Genomic DNA, 16,855 nt, shown 5'->3' with positions numbered 1-16,855 from the left:
TACTATCCACTGACTGACAGAAGCAAAGGAAGTTCCATACTTAAAAGTCATTTTTAGCAATTTTAATACCTTTAAAAATAGTAACATTTCCAAGTTTCAATAGTTGTTTGCTGACCTCTTGTGTTAGCTGGTAGTAATGCACTGTTTCAAAGTAAGCTTCAGAATCAAATACTGAGAACCATAAATCATCCTACTCATTAAAAAATATAGCGAACTCTAGGCACTGGTGGCTTGTGCCTGAAATTCTAGCTACTTGGGTGGTTGAGATTCAGAATACTGAGGTTCAGGGCTAGCCTCAGTCAAAAACCCCTGAGATTCCATTTCAGCCAATAATTGGGCAAAGGTGACATGTGTCTATCATCCCAGCTACAGGGGAGGCTGAGATGGGAGAGAACATTGGTACTAGACAAGGCTGGGGGGGAAAAATTCTCAAGATGCCACTGCAACAGAAAAGGATGTAGGCCTGCCATCAGCGCTACAGTGGGAAGCATAAACAGGTCTAAGAACAGATCCTATTAAAAATAGCAAAAGCAAAAGAGAGATCAGGTGGTAGAGTACCTGCCTAATAGCAGGAGGCCACAAGATTCAAACCTCCTCAGTGTTGCCTCTCCCAAAAACAAATGATTTTATATACTGTACAAAATTAAGAGATGTCTTTTCTGACCGCACATTAGGTCCAGACATTACGTCTACGCGAATGACAGACTTACCAAGATGGGAGTTGTGCATGGGCGAGGAGTCAGTAATAGACATGTCAATACAAGTGGCAGGACCTACTTTGACTCCCACATTTTAATTTGTGAAACATACTAGAATACACCAAAGTCCACAAATCCCCTGTAACTTTACCTTTTTGTTAAAAAAAGAGATGTGTGTGTGTGTGGGGGGGGGTGTAATTCTTATGCCATGATGGTACCCAGCGCCTCTCAGGCTACTGGTGGGTGGTGGTCTGGGTGCTCCCTGTCTATCCTAGTGATGGAAGGAATGGAACGTAAGAAAAAAGATAACAGCAAGGAGATTCTGATGATCTAGTGTTTTAGTACATAGATATTTGAGCTGCTAAAAAGCTTTTTTTCCCAGCAGGATGAAAATAGTGGATTAATCATCATCTGCTAACAAGGTTACTTCTAAGTAGTACAATTTTAAGCATTCACTCCTAGAGAGGGTCTTTGTCAACGAGGCAAAGTCAAGCCAAGGACTCAGCTCGGAATGCTCCTATAGATGAATACCAAAACTTCCATAGGTATTTGTAAGCTTGAGCATAAACGGCTTCCTCACCTTTGGAGGCTTGAAGGGGTACTCTGGTGTGAAAGTGATGTCCAGGAAGAAGACACCGCCTTCATACACAGACCCAGGAGGCCCTAAAATGGTCGACCTCCATTCATAGATGTTGTCGCCTTTGGGACCAGCACTGTAAAACAAAGCAGTAGGTAAGTCAGTCATGGCACTTTTTAGAAAAGGGAATATCACCTCTTTCCATCCCCTTCTTGATGCTGAAGTGAACAAACCCACCAGCCTTCAGATGACGAAAAGAATGTTAAACTCATTGTAAACTCTTCAACTCTCAAACCTCTCCTTGATGCATAAAAAGTGCAATAATTAAAAAAAAATATATCTTAGCACACAGAAGCTACATTAGTGGCAAATTACAGCCTCCTCTCTCCCTCCAACTAGCTACATCACTTGTGATCATTTTAAGTACCCAAATATTCCATTCGGAACTACAGACTAGCTCTTCCTCCTCCTCCCTACTACTGGGGATGGAACCCAGCATGGTAACAAGGTTTCACAGGGTCTTCCTTGCACTTTATCTCCACAATCCTACCTAAACACAGTCTAACAGACTGATACAGCATGTTGCATTATAAACTGAAGGGTGGGAGCAGGGCAGTGGTGCAAGTTATTATTATTACTCTCATTTAGGAGCACTCTCTTACCCTAGGTTTTTTAGGTATCCAGGGAGTAGTAATTTCCTCTATTGAGACTATAAGATAGGCCTAAGAGGAGTTAATATTTAATCAAGTGGTCAAATACATGCCACTGTTTAGAAACACACACAAGTTTTTTTGTTCTTATGGAGCTTGAATTCAGGGCCTGGGTGCTGTCCCTGAGTTCTTTAGTTCAAGATTAGCTTGCTCTACCACTTTGAGCCACAACTCCACTTCTGGTTTTCTGGTGGTTAACTGGAGGTAATAGTTCATGGACTTTCCTTCCTGGGTTGGCCTTGAACCAGCATCCTCAGATCTCAGCCTCCTGAGTAGCTATGGTTACAGGTGTGAGCCACCAGCGCCCCACCACACACAATTGTAAATCAGGCAAAATAATTAAGCCACTATCCCAGTGACTTTGGTCACATACTCAGAGTATGTGAATCTATGATTAGATTCTTGTATGATAAACTTTTATTCAGCAATAATGAAGTACATGGCTCAAGTTCTACGGTAGAGCCTCTACTTTGAGTGAAAAAGTCAAGTGAGAGCATGAGACCCTCAGTTTGTATCACAGTACTGATATACACACAAAAAAGGCATTCTATATCCTAGCTACTTGGGAGGCTGAGATCTAAGGATCATGGTTCAAAGCCAGCCTGGACAGGAAAGTGCATAAAATTCTATCTCCAATTAAGCTGGAACTCTCAGAGATAAGCACCCAAGCCTTGAGTTCAAGCCCTTGACCTGCATGCACACACACACAGGGTGTTCTAATTTGAATGCTACAAGATTATGAGGGGAATCAGGATGCTTTCCTGCACTTCTGATCAGCCATCTTACCTCCCTCTTTATTTTGGCAACCTGTTGCTGCACCAGATGTGATGTGCAAAAGACTGAGTGCAGAAGCAGATATGCAAGCCCAGCTGTTTTCTATTAAGCCAGACAGTAAAGCAATTTGCAAATACATAAAACAGTGCTACTCTCTGAAGTTTTTTTATTTTAGAAAGTAGCTACTTTCATTAAAATGATATTTTTATTAATGTTTTTATTTTAAAATCACAGCTATTTTAATGCTTAATCTTAAGCATTTACTTAAAATACAGTAAAAATCCAGTTGTTAACCATATAATCAAAAGCTCCGATCTGAAATAGTGTATCCAGTGGAAGAGCTGATTAAGATACACTGTACTAAACTGATAGGCCAAATTGAAACCCCTTTGTATAACTACTTTGAAATAAGAAAAGTAAAGGGGGAAAATTTGGACACGTGATTATTCCTGTATTCCTAGCTATTCAGGAGGCTGAGCTCTGAGGATCAATAGCTCAGGCAATTATCTAAAAAGCTGGAATAAGAGGTATTTGTTAGGCAGCAATAAATAACTGCTCCACCCTGGAAGTGTAGACTCAATCATAATTTGATATACAGATTATCCCTTATCCAAAAATGTCGGGAACCAGAAATGTTTTGGATTTCAGATTTGGGGGGGATTTGGGAATATTTGCATATACCTAATGAACTATGTTGAGGACAGAACCAAGTCTAAACACAACTTACTTAGGTTTCCTATCTACCTTCTACACATAGCCTGAACTTTTAATGCTCCTGCCTTTGACAGCAGTTTCACGTGAGTTCAGGTGTGGGATTTCCACTTAAGGTGTCATCTCTATGTGAATAAAACTTTCAAATTTTTAGATTAGAGACACTCAACCTATTACCTACCACATCTTGGGTGAAAATTTAAAATACATGTAGGTTATGTTTATATTTGTTCCCACTCCCAATTAAACTCTTGTAAACCACCATTGACTATGAATGGTTTGATACCCTGTAGCCCTTGTCACATCAGATGAAGCTGGGAGGCTGAGGGAGGTGGCACAAACCTGCAATCCTAGCTACCTAGGAGGTGGAGATTGGGAGATTGTGGCCCAAGACCAGCCAGAGCATCTAAGTTCTTGAGACCCCATCTCAGCCAATGACTGGGGTTGGTGATGTGTGCATGCTAACTAGGCTATGAGGGAAGTACATGGCTGGGTACAGTGGCTTGTGCCTGTCATCCTCAGTGACCTGGGAAGCACAAATTGGAATATTGCGGCTCAGGCTGATCTGGGCATAAAGCACGGTCCTACTTTGCAAATAACCAGTGTGGAAAAGCGTTGGAGGCATGGCTCAAGAGAAAAAAGTACTTGCCTAGAAAGGGCAAGGCCTAGCCCCTAGCCAGGCACCGGTGGCTCACGCCTGTAATCCTAGCTAATCAGGGGGCTGAGATCTGAGGATCACAGTTCAAAGCCAGCCCGGGCAGGAAAGTCCTTGAGACTGTTACCTCCAATAAACCATCCAGAAAACCAGACGTGGTCTGTGGCTCAAGTGGTAGAGTACTAGCCTTGAGCTGAAAAGCTGAGGGACAGCAACCCAGGCCCAGAGTTCAAGCCTCACAACCGACCAAAAAAAACAAAGTAAAAGGTCCCACTCTCCAGTTTACTCCCCAGTACTTGAAAAAGAAACGAAGCCAGATATGGGACCTGTGATAAAAACTTCTACTGATATTTAATTTGAACACTGGGAAATATCTAGCATGAATGGACATGATCTCACTGTCTTGCCTTCCCCCTTCCTCTTAGCTTAGATGTTCTTTCTTTTCTTAACCTCTTTCTATTACACTCTCAGACAGGAGCAGAGATAACTTGGCAGAGATGCAAATCTTGCCAGAGTGTAAATCAAAGGGCTCAAGGTTACTCCAGCAGCAGATGCAAATCTACTTTCAAAAGGCAAGTGACCAGACTGCCCAAGCAGGAGGCCTTTCTACCAAAAGGGGGAGCTCTTCCTCTCCTTTCAAATGCAGAAATTCCTACTGTCAAAAGCCACTCACCTAAAATAACAAAGACATTTCCACAAAAGTGAAGCTAAAAATCAGTTATCCAAATACAAGCAAAATTAAATTGGAATTCAATTCTCCACAATATGTTTGTTCTGATCTCATACCTGCATGTCTAAATACCATTCCAAGAATATAAAGCAGACAGAAAAACACCAAACTTTGGTAGTAGAAATATAATTTTCTAAGTTTTTTTTTTTCATAAACTTCGACTTCCTCCAATCTTTCCCATAAACAGACACAAGAAGTTCAGCAATGTGTTTGTGTAAAGTCGTAAAGCTTGCAAGTCAGTTCTGGCCAAGCCAAGTCTGGTTTTCAGCCTATTCCTTCTACTATACCCACAAGGCTTATAAAGAAAAGCTTGTGATGTGCTAAAAGATGTTTATTTGTTTTGTATTTCTGGCTTCAGAGTTTCACTAGAAACCCTAGGCCAGGTTGGTCTCTCACTCACAATCCTGTCTCAGCCTCCTGAGCACTGGCATTACAGCTGTTTACCACCATGCCTGGCTTTACAACTTCTGAAACAAAAAATTGACTTTTATTTGTAGAAATGAGTAAGTTGAAAACCACACACATAGTACTATGGTACTTAGTGGAGATTTCAGTAAAAACATGACAAGGCCCAAATCTTCCAAATCCCTGCCTTAATAAAAGACAAAGACTGCTTTGTGGAAAACAAGCCATCAGTTCAATTCAACTAACTGATATGGCCCTAAACTGCAAAGAAACAACTTGGTCTCTTCTAGGGCTAATAGGCAGGTAACAGAACCTGGCACCCACTTTTCCTAGCTCAGAGGTTAGGTTGTCCCCAGATGTACTTCAGGAACTTGGATCCATTCTATTCTAGGCTGCAGTGGCACTGCAATTGGCAGTCATTGGACCTTGGGCCAATGATAGTGAGGATTCACTATCACCCCCTGCTGGGTGCTGGGTGCAGGGCAGGCTGCTGCACTCTGCTCCTTCCCTCTCCACTCCTCTGTAGGACTCACAGAGCTGGCTACTCATGCACTTGTGGAGTCACCAGTGTGTCTCTGGACCCAGGACTGTCTGCGATTGTACAGGGCTGAAGGACGGGATGAGTGAAGCTGGGCCCAGTATACAAAATGTGGAGATGAGCTGGGAAGGGAATCACCAACTCTAGCTTTAAGTGACTCTCACTCTGCTGTGTGCACCCAAACACACCCTTCTAGCTGAGCAACAGAGCACACACTTCACAAAGCTAGGCACAGAGCAGCTGCTGAGAGGAACCCTGACACAGGACATTCCATCACTGGCCTTGTACTGGGGCTGGCAAGCCAGCACAAGATTTTCAACTGACTTGTAAATCAACACTGAGCAGGCATATGCACTCCATGTTGGCATCATGTGCTTCCAAAAATGACACTAGGAGTTATTTAATATTTAATACCAAAGGATTGCAAAGCAGTATCCTCAAATAAAGATGGCTCCTAACAAAAATGTTACCTTCTAAGCATATCCAAATTACCTACAAAACATACTTTCAAAGAACTAATTTCTAAGGTATGTGCTATGGAAAAAGCCAAAAGACAAGTCGCAAAGTTCTGAAAGGAGGGGCTGGCATGTAGCTCAACAGTAAAGCACTTGCCTAGCAAGTGCAATACCCTGGGGTTGATCCCTACTACAAAAAAAGGCAATAATAATAATAATAATAATAAAAAAAGAAGCAGTTGCTCCAAGCCTAAGGTAATCCGTGACTGCAAAACACAAACACTAAAGGATCAAAAATGAGGCAAGTGGAAATATTTTAACCTTGTGTTTCTTTCCTTCTGACCAAGATTGAGCCACATATTCCACATAACCCTCCAGGCTCAGGAATCTGTGGTAGCTCTAAATGTTGGCAGTATGGCAGGAAAAGGTTTGGCCAAGTATTTATAAGAAGCCCTCTGTGACAGGCAGAATTCTGAGGGGCTGTTCTATTGCATCTCAAGTGTGGGCAAAGCGGTGACTGGCTTTTAACCCACAGGACATGGCAATGTTCACAGGGTGACACTCCCTAAACCAGGTGGTCTCAGATCTACCTAAAACTCAGACTTTACTGACTTTTGCTAGCTTTGCAGAAGCAAGCCGCTATGACAAGCTGCCCACAGAAAGGCTAGAGAACCACTATGAGGCTGCCAGGGGCCCAGAGCAATAGACAATGAATTCAGCTAACAGTGTGAGCTTGGAAGACTTCCCATGGAGGACACAGGCCAGCCCTGACCGCAAGTTTGAGAGACCTTAAGCAGAGGACACAGCTAAACTCTGCTGGGTTTCTTGACACTCGTTAACTGTGCCCACTGTTTTGAACTGATAAATTTGCACTATTGTTAAGCAGCAATAAAAATCTTGCTAGCATGCGCTTCATTTTCTGGAGAAGGTTAAATGGAGGGTCTCTGCACCAGGTCATTATCTGGATGCCAGCAGAAATGGTGTGCTAAATATGAGCCCTTTGCAAACTGGAAAGTAAGACCCCCCCCCCCTTCCTCCACTGAGCTCCCAGAAAACAGTCTGACCCTCACTCTCCAGGAAGCCTCTTGGGGAATCTGAGCGGCCCAGAAATAAGGTCTTGATAAACTGACATTAAAGTTTCCTGAATTAAGTAAAAGATAAACCAAGTACAAATAATTGTTGGATTTCTAACATGTAAAACAAACTAGAAAATGGCCAGCAACGAAAAAGCCATGAATTATAAAGAAAAAGAAACTTCAGAATAGAAGTATCATTAATAGCCAAAGATAGAAAACAAAAACTAAACTGATGAAACAAGAATAGGCCAAAACAAGCCGTGCACCGGTTGCCCTGTAATCCTAGCAACTCAGGAGGCTGAGATCTGAGGATCGCAGTTCAAAGCCAGCCCGGGCAGGAAAGTCAGTGAGACCCTTATCTCCAATAAACCACTCAGAAAACGGGAAGTGGCGCAGTGGCTCAAGTGGTAGAGTGCTAGCCTTGAGCTAAAGAGCTGAGGGACAGCGCCCAGGCCCAGAGTTCAAGTCCCCTAACTGGGGGAGAGGCAGGAAGCATAGGCCAAAACAAGATTCAGAGAAACAAAATGTAGCTTTTGGAAATTAAAAATGAAGACAAAAAAAAAAATCTCAGTAAAGTTGATGAAAGAAAGATGGAAAAGAAAAAAAAAGCCTACAAAAATGAAAGGACTATCAGAAGGTCCAAAATGTGAATGAGTGATTCACAAAGAGGTAATAAGAGATAATAAAACCTGAGAAAATTTCCAGATTGAAAGGGCACAGATCTGGGCACTGGTGGCTCACACTTATAATCCTAGCTACTCAAAAGGCTAAGATTTGAGAGGATCAGAGTTTGAAGCCAGCCCAGTAAGGAAAATCTGTGAGACTCTAATCTCTAATTAGCTACAAACAAAAACAAAAACAGAAAGGGAGTTGTGGCTCAGTGGAAGAGCACTAACTAGCCTGGAGCACAAGAGCTCAGGAACTGTGCCCAGGCCCTGAGTCCAAACCCCAGGACTGGCACATACAGAAAGAGCACAAAACCAGAGGAAAATATCTCAGTAAAAGGGACATGCAGTTTCCAGTGTCAAAGAATAACCGATGGGATAATGTACATGGGCCCAGAAGCAGCTGGGTTTGGATTTCAGCACAGCAGCAGGATAAGATAGCTCTGCAGCAATGTCTTCAAAACGATTTCCAGCACAAATTCTATACCCAGACAGGCCATCAATCAAGTTGAAGTAGAGAATAGAAATCTTTTCAGACATCTGAGGTATCTAAAAATTCATCTCCCAAGAATCCTTTCTCTGGAAGCTAATGGAGGATGTATTCTATAAAAACAAGGGTGTAAGCAAGAAAAAGATAGAGGAAACAAAAAATTCAATGGATATTAGTAAAAATCAAACCCCCAAAAGACAGTGGTAGGGAGCCCAGCAAGACAGCCGTATACACACTTAGCAGGGAGCTGTCCAAACTGGAGCAGGTCACAAAGCACCAGGAGAGACTACTTCAAGACACATAAAATTCTCATAAAACCCAGTGCTTCTGGGGTTTAACTAGTGACAAGTAGGTAGAAAAAATGATGGGTGGGGTCTGAAGCCAAAAGGAAAATGGAAAAAAAAAACAATCAACTTCATTGAAAAAACTTACACAGAGAAGGAAAGTAATGAGTAATGTTGTATTGAGTAATGGTCATACTGTATAAACAGTGAATGTGGTGTGAAACAGAACAGGACCATGTAGTAGGGTTGATGGGGAAGCACATAATTCATCACCCACTATTGTGAATCCAGCATTATTAACAGAACCAAAACCTCAAGTGATGAGTAAGCCCAATACCTAAAAACACGGAGGAAATGCAAACTAACCAGCTCAAAAAGTACAAGTAATAGCCACTAAACAGCAAGAGCAGGCAAGGCTGCTGAAACAACTTTTTGTAATATGTCATTAAACTAAGTTAGTACATTATTTTAATACAAATGAGAAGGAGGAAAAAAAAAGGACATCTCTTACAATCTCTAATCATGTGATAGACATAGTTCTTTTTGCCTGTTGGAGCTTCTCTATGACGTGAAGTGATGTACATTTTAGGTAGCAATTTTTCCAAATGACCATTCAGAAGTTCCCAGAGGTGGAGCATGGAATCTTAGCAATGTAGTTACAGTGTTCAATGCACACTGTACTGTGTATAATATAATGCAAACTAAAGAGTATAAAAAAGGAATAACAATGTTTGACTAGAAATGTACTCATTACTTACTCATGTAACTGTAACCCTCCTGTACAGCATCTTTACAATAAAGTAAAATTTAAAAAGGAATAGCCAGGTATGATGGCACATGTCTATAATCTTAGCTACTCAGAAGGCAGATAACAATTTGAATTTGAGGACAGTTAGGGAGTCTCAGCATCAACAATACAACCAAAAGGGCTAAGGATGTGGCTCAAATTTGTAAGGCTAGCTTAGAACATACAAGGCCCTGGGTACTGGGTTCAATTCTCCAGTACCACTAGGTATCTATACATATAAAAAGAACAGGTAGGGTAGGGAAATTTATTCTAAGGAGAACTGGGAAGGTTTGCAAGTCTAGGGGCCTAAGCTATGCTAAGATTGGAGCGTAACAGATGGGTAAAATGGAGATAGAGCAGACATGAACTGGAAAGATTCAACAAGGACTGATCACACATGGCTTAATGCCTATGGAGCGATTTAGGTTATAATAGAGTTTCATTGCTAAGGGCATAGTCACTATGGGAAGAAATGAAAACCCTCAAATATGGAACACCAACCTACTCAGAAGTCTAAGAACCAAAAAGAGCGCCTAGTTACTTAAGAGGCTGGAAGGTCCAGGTCTGGACTACAGTAGTGCAGTAAGAACAGGAGTCTGGGAAAACCAAATACTTCCTATAACAATTCTAAAGGATTTTACCTGTATACCACAGATCCTGTATGCACATGAACAAATCCACAAATGAGAGAACTTCATGTAGTCTAACAGAAAAGAACCCAAATTGTGTCATGTGGGGTTGTCCAATCCCCAGCAGTCTTGTTAATCACATATAACCGGCATCATTTCAAGCATACTTACTTAAGAAGCAATTAATTAAGACGGTATCTGGGACAAACTGGGTTACAGAGCCAAGACCTGTCTGTAAAAACAAAACAACAACCACCAAAACAAGCCCGGCTTCATGATGCACCTTTATAATTTCAGTACTTAGGAGGCTTTATAATTTCAGTACTTTGAGGCCTGGGCTACATAGAGAGACATTGTCTCAAAACATGTAAACCAAACTGAACCAAACCGGAAAAAAAAAAAAAGATATTATTTGAAGCTGGGTGTGGTGGCCTATACTTCGTAATTTCCGTGCTTGGGTGATATAGGGGTTTGAGGTAGAAAGATGGTAAGTTTCAGTCCAATCTGGACACCATAGCAAATTCCAAGTCGGCTTGAGCTATGTAAGTGAGACCCTGACTGGCTAGTTGGGGGTAGGGGCATTATCTGCTAATAAAAAGTGACTTCCTGTATATAACCTTGTCTAGTTAATAAGTATATGATTAGTTATATGCTCATTTGCTACCATATGCAGCAGTTTCAAAATTACATAAATGGACCAGGTATGGTGGTGCATACCTAGAATTCCAACTACTCAGGAACCTCAGGAAGACCTCTAGGCCAGCCTGGGTAAAAGTTACTGAGATCTCATTTTAACAAACAAGCTAAGTGTGGTGGTTTGTTCATGCCTATAATCCCAGCTGTATGGGAGATCTTAGGTAGAAGGATCGCAGTCAAGACCCTGAAAAATAGCTTAAACAAACCAACAAACAAAAAGGCCTGTGTGTGTGTGTGTCTCAGCATTTGTCTAGCAAGCACAGGCCAAGTTCAAACTCTTAGTACCTCCCTGAATAAAAGCACTAGACTTATAGCTCACAATAAAGTTATATATACTTGAAGAAAACACATTTGAGTAAAACAAATGCTTTTACAGTCAGTTCATCTGGTACTCTGGTCGCGAGTTGGTCTGTTCCTTGAAGATGCACAGCTGACAAGTGTGAAGCTTACAAATGCACAGTCAACACCAATAGGCACAAAGATAAACATGATGTAAACTCATAGGCTGGCCACTAAAATGCAGTGCATCGCTCACTACTAACTATGCTCCTCTCAGAATTAAGTTTGCCAAAGAAACTGGAGATCTTGTCCCTGGTGGTACTGGCTAATGGGTATTTCCACTGGCAAGGAGTACTACACAAAGAAGACATCCTCGCCTGAGACACTGCTAAGAAGATAAAATTAGTAGACTCCAGTTTGGCTAAACACCAAAGTTAGAGAGCAGCAGCCAGCAGTACTGGAGGTGAAGCAGCTGTGGTACTAGGCCCCAGCCTGTGGAAACCTGATCAGGGGACAGAATGTTCATCTTCAGCCAGCCAAGGTGAGAGCGCCCTGGCAAAGGCAGGCGCGCCTCTGTACTTGAGGCTGCTGGGGAAAGGACTTCCCCATGCCCAGGCCCTGCCCTGCGCAGCCACCTCACAGGCACTAAAGGGAAATTCTGTGGCTCTTAAGTTAGGACCGCTAGGCCTGTCTCAGTTAGGGTATGAGATGCACTAATAACACTGCAGACCTACTGTTTGTTCAGTACGATGCAGGGCATAAAAGAAGTCTGCCTCCTAGGTGGGCAGACTGAGGCCTTTAAAAACCAGGAAGTACATTAGATAAAGCAAAGCCACAGCAGCTTATTTAAAATATGATTTTGGAAAGAGCATTTCTTCCCATTTTGCATGGAAGAAACAAGCTCACAGTGTTTAGTACTTAACCTCAGCTTAAGGTCACACAGCTACTAACTGGCATGTATGTGTGTGTGTGTGCATGTACATGTGTGTGTGAGTGCATGCACGCATGTGTATCTTTCTAAAGCCTATACTTTGTACACCATGACCTTCTCTTCTGTTGCTCAGGTGGGAGAAGTTTCACTTGGCCAACTGCTTTTAGCAAGAAGCCTGGGGTCATGGTGTTCAAGTCAGAGGAGGCACAAGGAATTTTATGGACAAGAGACACATATAGCAAGGGGAATTTCCAAGCCTCTCTCTTCCCTTAAACAAGCACACAAAAATAGAAGAAATGAAGGGCAGCAGTAGCCATACCACTACCTGGGAAAAGATGAAAATGAGGCCAAGACTGATCATTTCTTCTAGACACCAACCAGGTTTCCTGGGTAGCACAGAAGCTCTACCTTGAGCCAGGTAGCATCAGGATGGAACTAGCACAGTGCTGGTGGCCAGGAGTTTGGTGAGGTAACCAGGAGGAATGGACGAGGAGCAGTTTCACCTACATTCAGCACCAATGGCAAACAGTTATAAAAGCTAATGCCTACTCTCCTAAAACATCCAGTAAGAGGAGCTCTGAAAATAAATGATCAAAATAGAAGGTAAAGTGCTAGTGAATGGGTCAAAGAAAGGCTTAGCAACATTTCAAATGGCTGCCCCATCCCCTGCACACACAGCCCAGCAAGTGGCACACCAGTTTTCAACCAGAAGAAACGCTCCCTGACACTTGTAGAGAGAGGGAAGGAAAAAGTATATAGAACAAGTTTCCCAAAAAGAACAGCCCTCAGGGCTGGGAAGGTGGCTCAGTGGTAGAGCACTTGCCTTGCATGCTCACGGCCCTGGGTTCGATTCCTCAGCACCACATAAGCAAAAAAGCAGAATTGATTTGTGGAGATCACCATTTACAAATAAAATATTTTACATCTATAAAAAAAAAAAAAAGAACAGCCCTAGTGCTGTAGGCCAGTGAGTGGTTCCAGCAAAGAGAAAAGGATTAAAGCATTACATTTTTCCATAAAATTTAACTGATAAAATATAAAGGTGGGGCGCTAGTGGCTCACACCTGTAATCCTAGCTACTCAGGAGGCTGAGATCTGAGGATTGCGCTTCAAAGCCGGCCTGGGCAGGAAAGTCTGTGAGACTCTTTTTTTTTTGGGTCCGGTCGTGGGGCCTGAACTCTGGGCCTGGGTGTTGTCCCTCAGCTCTTCAGCTCAAGGCTAGTGCTCTACCACTTGAGCCACAGCGCCACTTCCGGCTTTTTTCTTTTTTGCTTATGTGGTGCTGAGGAATCAAACCCAGGGCCTCAGGCATGCAAGGCAAGCGCTCTACCACTGAGCCACCTTCCCAGCCCCAATGTGAGACTCTTAACTCTAATTAATCACCAGAAAACCGGAAGTGGTGCTGTGGCTCAAGTGGTAGAGCGCTCACCTTGAACTAAAGAGCTGAGGGACAGCGCCCAGGCCCAGAATTCAAGCCCTACGACAGACCAAAAAAAAAAAAAAGTTTTCTTTTGTTATGAGGCACATACCTCTATGAAGTACCAATGTGGTAAATCCCCCACTATCTGTGCAAGACAAACTAAGCTGGTAGCTCAGCCTGCCATGTGGAAATGTAGACTTCAGAGGTGACACCATATGCAGCCTTGAGTGGTGTCTGCTACAGAGAAAGGGCCTGTGGCTTGAGTGGCCTAGAATCTCTCAACAATGTCTTCAGTGTGCAGAACTGAGACAAGGCCCCTACTGCTCTCTCCTACCCAGACTAGCTCCCAAGAGAAGCCCACACTGCACGTTTTCATCTGTGTTTAAAGTTCACAGACAGGAAGCAGAGCGCCACCCCTCTCAGAGTTGCCCAGAGCTTCCTAACCACAAGCAAGTCCTGTCTCCCTTACAGGGTGAATGCATGCCCCAGGACAAGTCTCTCACAATCTGCAGGGGAAGTGAAACCTCTGGTGCCAAATTGTTTCCTAAAGAAATTCAGTGTAACTTGCCATGGCAGGCACATCACATCTCTATTCTGATAGGCAACCCTGAAGTGCTGCTGATGAGAACTTACTGTGATGCCACTCAGTCAAATTTTGTCTACACACACCACTTCTATCTTTACTCAGAAGTGTGTGCTCTTCTCTCCAATAAATGTGATATTTACCAAAATTCTTACTTTATCAAGGGAACACTTGGTTACAAGTTTCCCCTTGAGGGGAACGGAGAAAAGGGAAGACCCCAAACATAAACACCTCCATCCTCCTCCCTTTGGGCTACTGACCTATTTTCCTCTTGCCCTTCATGCCAACCTGGGGGTATGTACAACTCCATGGGATCAATTCTATTTCACCTCCATGTTCTGTAGTGAATGAGTCTCCTAAAGCTCATCTGTAACCTCACCTCAGAATTAAATGGCAATTCCCACTTTGCATAACCTGAAACTTTCCTCACACTATGGCATTAATTTCCAGGTTGTCCCCTGGCTTGGAACTGTGGCCCTACCTCCCTTTCTGCAGCCTTTCCCTACTCAACAAATCCAATGGGAGCTTCCACCAAGAGGAATGTGGGGAGAAGTATTGGAGGAAGAGACCTTACCAGGCATTCAGGCAAAGAGAAAAGGAGAAGAAGGCAAAGTTAGAACTGGATACAGATTAGTTAGAAACAGCTGGTTGGTTTAACCTTGCTGGGCCTTGACCACGCATTAGGAAATAATGCCATACTAAGACACAGTAAATGCTTTCCTGGCTTCAAGAAAGGGTTATCCTGTTGTTTCCCCCCCCCCCCCCGCTTTTTGGGGGGCTTAAGCTCTTCAGCTCATGGCTACAGCTGTACCACTTGAGCCACAGCGTTACTTCCAGTTTTCTGATGGTTAATTGGAGATAAGAGAGTTTCAGACTTTTCCTGCCCAGGCTGGCTTTGAAGCGAGATCCTCAGATCTCAGCCTTCTGAGTAGCTAGATTACAGGGATGAACTACCGGCACAATGCCTTACCCTCCCTTTTAAAACTTTAAAAGTGTATTTCATTGGTATAACTAACCACACTGAGCACTTGAAAGTCAGAGCAGTGTGCAAATTCTAATTCAGCCCTACATCTGTTTCTTCATCGGGAAAGCACAGCTAGTGATAGCCCTCAGACCATTTCACTCAACGGAACCTGTAAGGACCTAAAGAGAGAACTATATAAAGTACCTCTAACTTATGCATACCATTTTTTTGTTTTTTGTTGTTTTAGTTAGTGTTTTGCTCAGCAGCTCAGGCTGGGTCAGGAACTTGTGATCCTCCTGATACAGTTACAGATATACACTGCCATGTCCTACTCCACAAAATTCATTTTAAAACTACTGCTAAGTCTGCCATAGAAATAACAACTGCTCAACTGAGTATCAATAACTGTCACAAAAATGTAAAGCTACATTTTCACTTTCTAATATTCAATAGTTAATTTTTTCAGGCTAAAGGTAAAAAAATTTCATATCATTAATGAAAGTATGATGAGATGAAACAATACCCAAAATAATTTAATTATTTCAATGAAGTACTAATTTAATACAACTAAAAATTAGTATGAATGGTAGATGGTTTCCATTAGCCAGATAAGAAGCAAAGATACTTCCAAGATCCACATTATCTATGTTCAGACTGCCTTTTTTGTTTTTGTTTTTGGGTTAGTCACAGGGCTTGAATTCAAGGCTTGGGGGCTGTCCTTAAGCTCTTTTTTGCTCAAGGCTAGCGCTCTACCACTTGAGCCACAGCACCACTTCTGGTTTTCTGGTAGTTAATTGGAGATAAAGAGTCTCATGAGCTTTCCTATCAGTGCTGGCTTTGAACCGAGATCCTCCAATCTCAGCCTCCTGAGTAGCTAGGATTACAGGTGTGAGCCACCATGCCCAGTGCTATAAGCACACTAACTTCACCACTACATAACAAATTCTGTTAGCTAGGCACCGGTGGATCATGCCTGGAATCCTAGCTACTCAGGAGCCTGAGATCTGAGGATTGTGGTTCAAAGCCAGCCTAGGCAGGAAAGTCTATGAGACTTAATCTCCAATTAACAACCAGAAAACCGGAAGTGGCACTGTGGCTCAAGTGGCAGAGCACTCGCCTTGAGCTGAAGAGCTCAAGGACAGTGCCTAGGCCCAGAATTCAAGCCCCATGACTGACCCCCCCCCCAAAAAAAATTCTGTTATACACCTGAAGTAATTTAAAGTGTGAAACTTTAAGTTGAAATAGTTCTCATTTTAGTTTCAAAGTTTTTTAAAAGTCATTAAAATAATAAAAATTACACTTGAAAATCCTCTTTTCAAAACCATCTGCCTTCTTAGGAGCAAAGCCTTGATATGTATTTCATTCTCCATAAAATACTAACAAGAAGTTGGCTGATATTACATGACTTATACAACTAACCTCTCTGTACATCATCTTTATAATAACAATTAAAATTTTAAAAAGTTGGCTAAATGAATACTCACTAAAGGCAGACAGATGTTTAAGTCTCATTAAGCCTATAACTTAAATTTAGTCTTCCACAAGTATCATGATCCTGGTATTTAACAGAATCTTTGAGCTTTTGTTCAAGCCATAAGGAACTAAATCTTCCAACACATGCACAAGTTACTATTCCTTCACTGTCTATCAATTAATAGAGTGGAATTTGAACCTCCTATATATCAACCCTTTATTTGACATTTATTTGACCAGCACAGATACTTAACAAGAAGAGCCTGAGCCCAAAAAGGAATTGGGTAGCCGAGTAATTTAAAAGTCATGGAAGGCTTCAGGACTC

General features: G+C 42.3%; 1 protein-coding gene across 2 annotated transcripts in view; it reads right to left on the bottom strand.

Moving 5' to 3' along the window:
* Window positions 1–16,855, bottom strand: part of LOC138824678 (ubiquitin-conjugating enzyme E2 E1) — a 58,482-nt gene that overhangs the window by 1,855 nt on the left and 39,772 nt on the right. For both annotated transcript variants that reach the window (XM_070018692.1, XM_070018691.1), the window contains exon 4: window positions 1,279–1,411. In XM_070018692.1, coding sequence (XP_069874793.1) covers window positions 1,279–1,411 — 133 coding nt within the window. The remainder of the gene's footprint in view (window positions 1–1,278; window positions 1,412–16,855) is intronic.

Source organism: Dipodomys merriami, unplaced genomic scaffold (genome assembly GCF_024711535.1).
Source record: "Dipodomys merriami isolate MVZ:Mamm:240054 unplaced genomic scaffold, mDipMer1.0.p SCAF_13, whole genome shotgun sequence".
Taxonomy (NCBI): Eukaryota; Metazoa; Chordata; class Mammalia; order Rodentia; family Heteromyidae; genus Dipodomys; species Dipodomys merriami.
The sequence above is the reverse complement of the archived record's forward strand: the minus strand, read 5'-3'. Positions and strand labels throughout refer to the sequence as shown.